This window comes from Streptopelia decaocto (assembly GCF_964273445.1).
Source record: "Streptopelia decaocto genome assembly, chromosome: 9".
In the NCBI taxonomy this organism is placed as follows: Eukaryota; Metazoa; Chordata; class Aves; order Columbiformes; family Columbidae; genus Streptopelia; species Streptopelia decaocto.
In genome coordinates, this window is record NC_138664.1 from 17,472,204 (window position 1) to 17,485,436 (window position 13,233).

General features: G+C 39.1%; 1 protein-coding gene across 2 annotated transcripts in view; it reads left to right on the forward strand.

The window, feature by feature from the left end:
- LOC309443874 (uncharacterized protein) overlaps nt 1–13,233 on the forward strand; it is a 42,207-nt gene that overhangs the window by 27,649 nt on the left and 1,325 nt on the right. For both annotated transcript variants that reach the window (XM_082061171.1, XM_082061170.1), the window contains one exon: nt 8,955–9,050. In XM_082061171.1, the coding sequence (XP_081917297.1) occupies nt 8,955–9,050 (96 nt within the window). The remainder of the gene's footprint in view (nt 1–8,954; nt 9,051–13,233) is intronic.

The window sequence follows — 13,233 nt, forward strand, 5'->3', positions numbered from 1 at the left end:
GCCTCAGTTGTACAGTGAGGATAACAGCACTGCCTTGCTAGAGCTCGCTGTGGCGGATACCAGCTCACTCTGCTTTCGAGGGGATATCCACTGGCTGGGGAATCACTGCAGCACTGGTGTGCCTGTTTTGTTGAGGAGATCGGACTGTGGTTCTAGCAAACGCTATTTCAGACTTAGTTCTCGCTTCTCCGGTCAGAGAGATGCAAGCCACTGTGGTGGATCTTTTTCAAAGGACTGGTGAAAGAGTAGTGAGAATTTTGGGCATAGTGGAAGCGTGTTTGAGTTTTTACTTGCTATTTCTCCTTCTCCGCAGAAAATGCTGATTATTTGCATGTGCGTGCACAGTGGGAGGAGATGCCCAGCTGAGATTCAAACACAAATGAAACAGAACTTGTAAAGTTCAAAGCTAACACAAGTTCTTGCTACTAGGGAAGAAAAAAAAGTTCCTCTATTTTTCCATGATTTAAAAAAAATAACACACAAAACCACTCATCTTTTTTTTCAAAAAATGTACGCATTTAAATCAGCATACTGATATTGCAGAAGGGAGAGAGAGATATCTGTTCCCAAAGCCTGTTTTTAATCATCAGATGAATTTTGAGACAACCTCTGAACATTCAGCACTTGTGGTCAGTTTTCCCCACCCAGAAAAATAGTGGTTTTTGCAGACATTCCATAAACACAGGAAGCTTTGACTGTGTCTCTAGCAGATAGGGAGACAGAAAAGCAAAATACACACAATATAAAGGCAAAAGCTAAACTTGACTTACTAGCTCAGAGGAATGTAGTCTAGAAGTCTGCCTCTGTAGCCAGAGACAGATGTTTCAAAGAAAGCACCCCAAATCTGTAGAGTACAATTCTGACATAACCTGCCTGTGCATTGATTTCTTTTTATTGATTTTCATCCCTAAAGCAGAGTACTTTATATTCTGAGTCCTTGGTTTGATTTTTATTTCTTCGGAGGTGGGGAAAGAGGCAGCATGGAGGGCTAAAAAATTGTGCCATGCAGAAATCCAGTGGTGTTTGGATTCCTGATGATCTCATAACTGGTTCTGATTCATATCTGCTGAAGTATTAGTCCCAGTTTTATCTGCAGCAGTAAGTTTCATGGATTAACCATGTTTTATGCAAGTTTTCTTCTCATCCTATTTAAAATTTCTGTCTTCCAGCTCCTTACTGAATGTCTCATTTTTCTTTTAACATGAGAGTGGCCAAAAAGAAATTCCTGTCTTTTTTTTCCTGCACCATTTATTATTTTTATATAGCCTAATTGTTGTTAGTTTCCTTTGTAAAATAAACACTTATGTTCCTTTCATCCATGCTTTTTTTCAAAGAGAAGTCTTTCCTTCATCTGGTCCCCTCGCCAGTCTCTGTCTTCAGCTTCACTTTCGCCCACTTGCTCACCAGAACTGAAGGGACTCACACACGTGCAGGTACCCCTTTCACTTTCAGATAGCCTTTTAATATGGTAATGATTTTCTTTTCCATTGAGTGTTAAACTTTCTAACCACATCAGCTCAGTGAATAAACAGAACTGTCAACAATTAGCTCCCATGAACAGTTGTTCTCAGTCATTAATAGGTGAAATTCAGCGCTTTTTTCCAAAGTACATTACTTCTCTTAGAAAAATCAAGAATTTGCTTGATGTTAGTCTGTCCACTTCTCTCATTTTTACCCAGTTTAAATTACAGGAGAGAACCTTTAACTGGGAAATCTTTAACGATTTCTGGGACTAAGTTGTCATTCTTGAAGTAGCTGAATCCAAGGGCTTCTAATAGTTCTGAAATTCGGGTTATGAATCAAAATATATTTATACTTTTTCGAATCAGTATTCTTTGAGCTTCCTAATTTTTTAATCTGTTTCCAAAAGTTCTGGTTTAATATGATTTCTCTGTTCACAGTCAAAATGGAACATGTCATTGTTGTTAGCCTGTTTACCAACAGAAACCCCCTTCCAGAATTTTTGTTCAGCAGAAAAATTTCAAAGTAAACCAATGAATCAAATGGGACAGATTTTGATGTTTCCAGCAAAGTGGGGGGGGGGGGGGAAAGTAACCATCTTTCATTATATTGTAGAATGTTGGTGGCATTAAAATAACAGGGGAAACCAGGAAGAAAACCATTTTATTTATGTGTGCAGACCTTTCAGATTTCAGTTGCACTATCCTGTGGTAAACTCCGTAAAAAGTTCAGTTACAATTCCACCAAAAGAGGGCTGCTTCATTTTTGGTGTGGTTTTGTTTTACCCCAACTGCTCAGTGTTGACACAGACAAGGTCAAATAGTTTAATTTGGCTTGGCCAAACTATCCATTAACAACCCAGATAATTTCCAATTAAAATCTGCCTTGGGTGTACCCCTACCCCATCCTGCTCCTGCTTTCTTGTATCAGCTTAGCCTGAAATCTGGAAATTCCTGTCCCGGTGACTAATGGACACTGATGCATCTCCTGCCTGCAAGCTCTGGGTCCCCTGCTCCTTGGGCTGCACTTTGAAACCAGTTAATCATGAAGAACAAAAGACTCCTGGCCCTCCACATTGTTTTGTTAAACTTGGTTCCATGATAACTTTAACACCGCGTGCTCATTTTCCTGTTTCCAACCTTAAACCACATATGATAAGTAAAGAAATGCTTTGTTTTACCAGTCAGTGTAGTTAAATGGCAATATAGGAGGTAAGTTGCATATGTTAAAGCAGTTCTAGTGATGTACACCAGAACCTCATCTAAAAAGAACTCTGAATCAGCTTTTCTCAAGGGAACTGCTAGCAGCCATGGAGAAACTTCCTGCTGCTAATCAAATGTCATCTGACCCCACCAGCCACAGGCTAAAGTTGACTTACTTTGGGTTTTCCAAACCCAAAACTTGCAGTGTCTTTGAGATCTGTATTCTGAAGCACTGTTTTTGGCGAATTCATATACCACAAACTTCTACAGGAGATGTAGTCAACACCAGGAAATGCAGAATGCTGAATTAGGTTGTGCAGATTTTCAAAGGTGGCAATAAAGCAGTGAGGCCCCTTTTCCACAGGGAGCAACTGGCTCCCAGTGGCGCAGGATGTCTCTGTGCCACCAGTGTCCCTGAACGCCAAAGAGTTTCACCCAGTCCTGTGCTTTTGCATTGTGCTGATGTGAAAAGCTATGGTGTTTGTGGCCAAAGATCACCCCCTTTGGTGTTACAGATAGATACTGGGTCTTCTTCTGGAAAATTAAGGGGGTAGAGATTTTTTTATTTTGGCATGATAATTAAGCATGGATAATTAAATACAAGGTTTACGAAGTTTGCGGAAGTGAAGGACCAATACAAATAACCATTACAGCTGTCAACATTTCTGTGCCATTTTTAGGGGATTAATATGCAACCACAAAAATCTGTTCCAGACAGAAACTTGGCATTAAAAGATGCAGTCCGGGATTTTTTTTTTCCCTTAAATTTGAATTTAATCCATTTGGCCATTTTAAGTAGGAAAAAGACTTTGTTTTTGAAGATAGAGATTCCTGACATAGTTCTGGTTTCAGAGGGAATATTTAGGGGACCAACAGGGGCCGCAGCACTCTGCTTCCTACCTTGCCCCCCCGTTTTTCCTCTCTTCAGCAAACCTATTTTGTGTTGTTATGTTTTTGCACTTTATCACAGCCTATGATAGGGACAGATAAAAGTGTAGTTGTAGTTTATTCTTCTCTTTCATTCAACTTGGTATTTGCAAAAGCCCATAACTGGTTACGCCTGTTGACTTTTGATATCAGTTGAGGGTTTCTTTAGGAACTTCTGGAAAATTACATCTTGTTTATATATTCTGTCCTCAGTGAGTGCTTTCTCTGCCCACGTGTAATATAAATTAAGAACTCCATGATGTCCTGAAAATCATCATCTTTCTCCAGTCATCAGAACTGTCTTCCAACAGATAGATTTTCAGCTCTTTCTGGAGTAAATGACTTATTGTGAAGACAGCAGAAGAAACTGATCTAGTCCCAGTGCTCTTGCAGCCATGTTTCTACTGCAAATTTGTCCTAGTCTGAGGAAGAAAAATTCAGGTTTTACATAGCAAATACTTAATGACTTAATTTAAAATAATAAAGGAACTCATAAAAGGAGAGGGAGAGTGTTTAGAATGCTAAGAAAGTATCTTCTTAATCTAGAGAGAGATTAGGAAATTTTCTTACTTATAAATTAACCTCCATATGGAGGGTTCACTCAAGATTTTGTGAGCTGCAAAACACTTGGCTGGCAGGGAAAATCACTCAGTGACTTGTTCATTTTTCTTATTATCTTCAGTGTCTAGTTTTTCTTTAAAAATAAGCAGAGTAGGTTCAATGCTGAATTCCAGTACGGAGTAACATAAACCCTGAGATATTTTTCGTAAGTTCAAACAAAAAATGTGCCATGAGGTAATGAAGAATCCACTCTTGTGGGTCTGAGTTTTGCTTTGTACATTGCCCATCAGCTCGCAGTATTACTTGTTACTGTTACGCTGTCTGCGGTGCAAAGTGGGGCTCTGCTGCCCTAGAATCTGAGAAAACAAATGCGCCGAGGGATGAGTGCTCATATTTGAATCATAAAAGAGGAAGAGCAGTACTGTAATCCCTGTTTTACTGAGACCCAGAGTGAGTGTGTTTGCTTTGTCAGAGATTGCTTAGATAGTTTGTAGTGAAGCTGGTAAGAGCCTGGCCTGGTAGTCTAATGCCTTGTTAGCTTAAGCCTCTTGTCACCAGCTGTATTATCTCAAAGACAAGACGCTGTTAAAGGAGCTGGTGTGATTCCATATGGCTTCTACTTCCAGTGATTTTAATGATACTTCATGTGGATGATCCCCTGATATGATGCTAAGATACGCTGTATGGATGGCTAGAAATAATGAGGGTGTATCCTTGATAACAAGCAGTGTAGTGGAAGATGGCAACATACTTAGACTACAGTTCTCACAGTGCTTCACGAATAGCAATTTTTTAACCAGTTTCAGATGTTTTTACAGTATACAGACTTGGAACCAGAGGCACAAAGCAAGTAAGTGACATGGCAAAGGCACCAACTGGGAATCGGGGACAAGCTCTGACTCAGAATAGGGTTCCTTCCTTCCTCCGATCCCTGCAATGTTACATGAGCTTTTATAAAACTTTGCTTTTAACTAATAAAATTGTATAATATTTTTAGAATACAGTCCATCAAAACATTTGTCTTTAGTTTACCTTATTTAAATTTAAAGAACAAGATTCAAAGCTCTTACGAAGCTTGGCAGTGTCATTTATTGAACTAATTACTTATTGGGGGCAGGGGAATTCTCTTCCAACCATTCTGTCAGAATTCTTGAGAGCTTAAGTTCTTCATGCTTTGGAAACGAGTTGTTAAACAAAATAAACTCTGTGCAGGAAGGAGTGAAATTTAAAGTTATACAAAGTTCAAAAAGGATAAAAAGAAACACAAAGAGCTTATTCTCAACACCTAGCTCTACACTCATACTAAGAATTAATTCACCTCAAACTGGAGGTAGAAGACACACTGTTTTTGTTTTAAAGTATATTTTTCACTAAAATGAAATAACCCATATGTAACATTTCAGACTAAGTTATCTTTTGTAATTTCTGTTTTTAATGTACAGTGCAGGAGTGTATTATGTTACCTGTTTGTAGAACACTCAACAGACAGAAGCAGGTATTTTGCCTAGGCATCCATCCTGCGGTTGTATTTTGCAGAACAGAGGAGGTCTTGCAGATACCCTGTTTAATTTGAAAAAAGAGTGGTGAGGTCTGCTCCGCTGAGAGGAGCCCCAAGCAAGCTACTGATTCTACATTGGGCAGCATAATATCATGCAGAGATACTAAGTGGAGTTTGGTCCTGGCAGTGCTGTAAGGGCTAATTAGCCTATATACATTTGTATACTAATGCAGCTAAACTTCTTTCCGTTCTGACACTAACTTGCTAAACACTTGCTTGGGGATTTTTATAAGGTGCTCAGTATATGATACATACGTGCCCGAAGGATTTGCAAAGTGAACCTGGCAATAAGCAATGATATGGGAAGGGAAAAAATAAATAATAACAATACCAGTAGGTTTTAAGTTTATCATTCCCTTGAGCACAAGAAATGCATTTATACCCTGGAGTATAATAGAAACAGGCACCAATATCTTGCTTTACAGCAAAGTAATTTGGAAAGTACTGAGTGTGAACAAGGAGGGTTCCTGTGTGATGTGTACAATGTACTTTTCTGATTTGAACAGTTGTGGAGAAAAAGAGAATGAAGTGAATTCTCTGCTTTTGCAAGGAAAATACCATGAGTTAGTTCTGTTTTGTGCAGCAGCCCTTACAGAGCCGTGGTGGATTGCTTTTCTCATGCAAGTTGAGGTTTAGCTGCTCAGCATGAACCTCGACTTCTGACACAGGGTTTATTTCAGCAAACCAAAAGATGTTAAAATACAACTTATCTGTTTTACACTCTAATTCAAATATATTAGTAAAATGTTTTAAAATTCACTCTTTAGCATTTACTTGGCATTAGTGTTCACGTTACACGTCTGCTGAATGTTACCAGTTGTGTTAATAAAAGCAGGAGCAATGAGTGAATTCTGGCCAGATCCTGTCCTGAAAAACCATTCAGGCTGTCAGGTGCAACAGCAAAAACTAAATGCTGCCTGTACAAAAGTTGAACTGGCAACATGAAAGGGACCCAAAATCTGCTTGTTTTACACAGGTTAGACTTGCAGCAGTTGTCAGTTTTCAACAAGGGCTTTAGAAGGAGTAGCTGTTGGCATGTAGAACCTCATTCCATCCGCGATTAAATGAGTCAGAATGTGCAGTCCCGCTCATCTCTGTAGCCCAGATGAATGAGTCCCAAATATCTAAATCTCACTAACTCTCCACAGTTGCATTTTTGAAGCCTTTACTCTAGAAGATCTATGAGCGGCCCTCAGCTTCATCAGGATTTGTGTTTGATATGATGATGTCAGAAGTAGAACAAAAGGTCATGCAGCCTCTGTTAGAAATTATCATAATTTCTCATAAAAAGCTGAAGTTGTAATCAACGAAGTAAAACTTTTGCAAAAAGGCCATTAGGGAATTCTGCCCCTGGTTAAGCTCACTGGGAAACTGTGCAGTTGATTCTTTGTGAATGTTAACTTCAACCACGAACTTTGAAGAGTCACTTTGGCAGAGGGCTCTAGTGAAAGTCCAATTGTTTTCTAAGCTTGTTGTCCCTGTAGACAAATGAATGTTAAAATAGCTTCTCATGAAACTTTAGCTTCTGGCTGGCTCCCAGCCTGCAACCCAGCTGTAACAACTATGCCATTCGAGTGCCACTTTACAATTCTATTTGATTAACAATTCATGCAGACCCTGGGATAGTTGAGATGGATGTTAAACACACTGACATGCAGAGGATTACCACTTCAAATGGGTTTATTGTTGGCACCCACAAGCTGCTGTTTTGCAAACCGTTGTTACGGTGCCAGTGGGTAGCTGGGAGAGGTGTGACACCAGGTTCTAGACAGATTTCAAAACAGTAAAATTGATCTGAAAATGTGAAATACAGAGGGCATTTTACCTTCAGGATGAAAAGGAGTTGCAAGGTCTGATGATATGCAGCGATCTTAATGCTTGAAACTGCTATCTGCATGCTGAAATATGCATGTTGTGATGTACTCCTGAACTATTGCAGCACGTTTGCGATGGGCCTGCAGAGGCCGTTCTCTCTGCCATTACCCAAGGGCTGTTGTGTGACAATTCCATGGCAGCCTCGGATCCAACACTCTTGTGTAGTGTTCCCAAACACGTGGAAAGCCATTTGTTTGGCATGATGGTAGGTCAGATAATTTTAGCTAGCTCAAAGATTGTTCTTCTCTGAAGAGCTCTGGTAATTTGGTTCATAAATGGGGACATAAAAATATGTCTTCTGAGGTTTGAGGAAACACATGCAAATGAGGATTAATTCCAGGAAAACAATCTGGACATTTATTTTTTCTGTTTCATTGAGGCAGGGAGGAGTGTGTAGATTTAAATTATATAGACCCATGAATTCTGTCTGAACAGCTTTCCATAGTAAAAATAGCATGAAGACTTATGGGAACATCAAGTAAGTTCTTTAACTGGAAAAGCATTAACTGCCAAGTAATTAGTGAAAGGTTTCAGAATTACAAAGAAAAAGAAAAATGGACTAATGAGAGGACAGATTAATACCTATATGTTATTCCAGTGTATTGGATTTATTGTGTTTACTATTGTGGAATCTCATCTATCTTGTTAATAACATGTCAAGTTGCCATCTCAGAGATTTCAGCGATATGGAATCCATGTTTGCTGCCTGTGGGGATAGGAAAGAACAAGCTCAGGTTGTGAGATACGTGGAGATAGATGTCAGCAGGATAGAGTGAGCACCTGGGCTACCCTCCTGTCCTGAGCTGAGACTAAACACTTTCACACTTCTCTTGCTGTGGCAGCATGTTTCAGGCTGTACAAATACAAGGCCTGAAGTGAAGGGTATAAAGTATTATTTGTTCTGCTACATGATGAATGATTGTTTATAGAAAAAGGCTGAATGCCACTTTCTTCCCTTTCTTTCCTCCCAGGAAAAAAAAGTCTCAGAACAAATCAGAGAAGAAAACTTTTGTAGGTTTCCACAGATAATTTTTGTTTATTTTTTTAATTTTTTTTTGTTCCCTGGTGGGTGTAGTCTTGATGGCAATAAGAAAACTTTGGCCAGACCTGGTAGGGTTAGCTATTGACAAAAATTTACACTATTTACTGGCACAGTCAGTGAGGTTCTCAGGATCTTCCCACCAGAAAGGTGAATATTCAGATCAGATAAGAAAGTAACCAGAAGTAACCTCTTTACCGTGTAGGCTTATATATACTGCATTTTGACAACTTTTGAGCTATACACACAGTTTGAAGTGGAATAATAGTTGGAGATCAAGTGTAATGAGAGCTCTATCTGCTATCAGAAAATTTGCTTTTTCTGGAGACAGATTCACACAGCAGAAATTCCCCATGCTGGTATTTCTTCGTGGCCAGGAATCTCTGAAGACATTGATCTAATTTCCTGGGTCATCAGTAGTGGGCAGGTAGGTTGAATTTAGGCTGCATGAATGTGGACATATTTTCCTACATCCTGTCCAAATTCAGATTGATGCCTTGTTGTGTGACAGCTGAGAACCTCCACAAAACAAAAACGAACTCCTGGCAGTAGAGGAGCTCTCACATGTACAGCCCAGAAGCTTCTGCTGATTCACTTAGGGAAGCAGCTTTTTCTTTTCTAGCCTTCTGTTCTACAGGAGTTGCTACTGCTGTACATTCCTTGCTATGAACTCTGCTATATGATTTCAGGACATTCCTAAAACTCTTTCAGTTTTCTCAGTTGCAGCCAAGAGAAGGGAAGTCGCTCTTTCCCTGGTCTACAGCATCTCCCTCTGTGCTGTTGTGTGAAGGGAAGGACATCAGAAATATCATTAGGTTTCTTGTCTCCTTTTTTCTATTCCTGCTCTGTTCCACTATTTACTGTCATCATATGTTGCTGTACCAATAAGATCAGTAACATGTCTGTTAAGGATATTTAATGGTAACTGTTCTTTGTTCTGGGTTGGACTAGAACGTCTCCAGAGGTGCCTTCCAACCCCAACCATTCTGTGATTCTGCCAGGAAAAAAAAAAGAATCCCTGACAAAACTGCAAAGCTATACTGCAATACAGTTTGTAATCGTGTAGATATAGCAGTAGATGTTACAATGATAGTGTATTTATCTATAAATAGCTCAAAGCGTTGGCAAATGAACTGCTTAATAAGGATGGAACTGTGTCTTTTAAAGGAGTAGGCATTCTTGTCCAGGGCAGTGGGTCTTCCTACAGCTTTTTCTCACCTTGCATTCAGTAGAACTTGGTCTGATATCATTTGGGATAGTGTAAATCAGGAGATCCATGAAATTTAATGCAATTTCTGTACCAGTGTAAGGTTATGGCTGCGCTCCTTTCACCAGGAGACAGTCACTTCCTTTAGGATTTCTTGGTTCACAGTTCTTTTCAGTTTCGTGTTTGGGTACCCGTGATTTTGGACATTCTTTTTTCTTTCCCTCACATCCCATATTACTTGTCCTTTTCTGTTATTTGTCCTTTTCTCTTTTGTTACTTTTCTCTTTCACATTAGTATGCTTTAAATCAAAGTGGACTGGATGGTGTTTTGCAAGGCTATTTTTTTTAAACACCAGATTACTGTAGTCAAATTCAAGTAAGTGACTTCAATAAAGACTTCACTGAGTGGAATATAAATCCAACAACGTATAAATACAAGTAAGCAGTTTTAAATGATCTATTTATCTTTTTTGGCCTCAAGCCCTCTGAAGCTATAAAAAGAAGGACGTGGGAACACATCTTACCAAAAGTGATTTCTTTTTTTATTTTTGTCTTTCCATTACTTGTTTTTGGTTTATTTTTTTTTCAGAGAACTGTATTATTAATTCATAACTACCAGCTAAAGCAAATATGGTTGAAAAAGAAAACACAGTATAAAACCTTGGGAGACATCAGTTCACTCAGCTGAAAAGTGGTGAATAACAGGAGTGTAATTAGGGTGAAAGGAGTCTTAAAAAAAAAAAAAAGAAAACAAAAGAAAAAAGAAAAGAAAGACCTTCCCAGATATATTTTAAGATCTTAGGTCATGAGTTAGGTCATGAGTTTCTTAGCATTTGGTGTGGTATCTGAGTAGACCCTTGGATTATAGATCAGGGCAGGTGCAGAAGACTGTACTATAAATACTTTTACCCTTAAGGAGTTCACAAGTTTATTGAATGACAAACCAGCAGAGACATGTTAGTTCTGAAGAGGAAAATTACTGAAATAATTTTAGAAGCATTTAAAGCTTTATTTTTCAACAAGTCATCCCATAGTTCTTCATTGTAAAAGCTAAAATGCTCTTCCTCCTTACGTTAGAAATGTTACAGAAGACCTTTTACAGAACTGCAGCATGTGTTTATTAAGCATGATTGGCATGTTCAGGGGTATTTCTGTAGTCATTTGCTGCCTATTGAGCCGTGCAGAGAACTGACCACCAGGATTCCTACCTTCTATTTTAGGGCCTTCTCTTGCCATGTGGCTGGAGCGTATACAACCAGTTCCCTCAGGGGAAGTTTTGCCATTTACATGCTCCTCTTGGAAATATTGTCCCTCAGCTCTGTCTGTGCAAAGCTCTCCAAGATCTTTACAGGATAAAATACACTAACCGGAGTGGTAAAAACTGCCAGATTTCATCCAGATTTCATCAGGATCTATTGTTTTGTTTTCCAGGTGAATACAGCTGTTCTAAATTTCCTATTTTTTGATGGTACGCCACACTCATTTTGCTGCTCCCTTTGTCCAGAATGAGCCTTCCAGTTTTGCAAGGGCTGCAGAGCTCTCAGAGGCGTTTGAGAAATTAGTTTTTATGTTATTTATATTTGCCTCCCTGTGAGGGAACACTCCACTTTTCAAATGACACATACAGGCCTATGAGTTCACTCTGACTGACCTAATTTGAATCCTTAATCATCTTTTAAGAGGCATGTTTTCATGAACTGGCAGAACCAGTTGTAGTATAAAGTTAGGTGTCATTTCCTGCATATGCCTTTAAAAAAAAAAAGAGAAGAAAAGGAAAAGCAACTCTAAGGGTATGTTTGAAGCTTTTCCAAATGAACATATCCACCTACCCTTTTGTCTGTTACCAGAATCAGCCGTGTGAACTCCCTTTGACCAGCCCAATCCATGCACAAAAAAGCAGGTCCTTCTTGAGGCAAATTTCTGCCTCTGTCAAGGGATCTATGTCATGACGGAAACATTGTGATATAAATGGGTTCCAGCCTTGCTCTGGGAAATGGTACCATATAGTCAGTGAGCCTGAAGTCCAGCATCACCTACTTATAGGCCGGGTAGTGAATTTCAAAAACAGTATATCCTTTTCTGGTTCTTTGTGTTGGCTGTCTTGATTTTCTGAGGAGCCTCAAATTAACAGAATTCAAAATGAGTACAGTAGGTGCTCCCCAGATGCAAGTAAAGCTGCAGCTGGGGAGTTCCTGCACCATTTGTCGATGAGAGAGATGAGAGAGCTGCTGTGCTGAAAAACAGGTAACATTACAGAATTGGTATTATGTGAGAAAAGCACGGTTTGTGCTGCCTTCTTTTTTCAATATGCAAAAATAATTTGTATGCAGTCTTTCTTCACATAGCAATTGGAGAGGGAGACACTACACGAGTTATCTGATTCCCGAGCCTCACTTTCTTAGCCAGCTGGAAAAGAAATTTCCAAGCAATTGAAATTGTTAATGAAAGGTGTAGCAAGCATGTTTACACGTGTCTGTACTTTTCATATTGTCTCTATGAGGGGGAAAAAAATAAAATCACCATCAGGCAGTTCAGCCCCATGGATACAGGGTCATCTTGTTATAAACAAAGCGTATTATTTGGACATTTTCATGTAAGTGGAACCTCAAGATTTTGTTTTTCTGTGGAGGTGAGAATTCCTTCCCTTCTCCCCGTATCTCATACTTTCTCACGTATCCCAGAGGCTCCCATGTCACGGCTAACATTCTTTTAGAAAAATGGAGCTGCACAGGAATTCTTTAAGAGCCTATCAGCACCACTCCCAAATTAGCCAGACAGGATATTGTTTGTTTAATTTCGCAAGACATTTGCTTTCCCCAAAGCCAGAAAAGCTACCTCAGTGAATTCCCAGCCATGATACTCTGCACTTTTTAAGGAATTTTTTGGTGGCAGAGGAGTAAGTTTTCCTAAACTAGGAACAAAACATACTGATATATTCCATAATACAGTCGGGTTGTTGAACAATATGTAACTAGGTGTCTTTTAAATATTCACTATACTTACCTCAGAAAGGCCCTGGTCTGTTCTCATTGGCCTTGTTGTAAGAGCAAGATAAGCACAAAGAGAAAAAAACTATGCTTTAGAGTTGGCTGAGACTAAATCTGTGGACTTTTTCAATGCTCTGGTGTTTTTGAACATTCTATGACAGTGCAATGCTGTTTATATTTTGATGGGTTTAAATAGTTTTGGGTTTTTTTAACAGGTAGGCATGAATGAACAAAATTGTCTGTGCAGAAAAGAGAATTTCACCCTTTTAGTACCATTTTACTTTGTAATTATTGCTGTTATTTTACTATTACTGTCATAGGAGGTAGGGTGTTAAAACAATGCAGTGAGAAAGGAATGGAGTGAAATAATCTTTTCTTTAAGGAGGCATAGGGAAAGCTTCTACTTTACCAGTGGT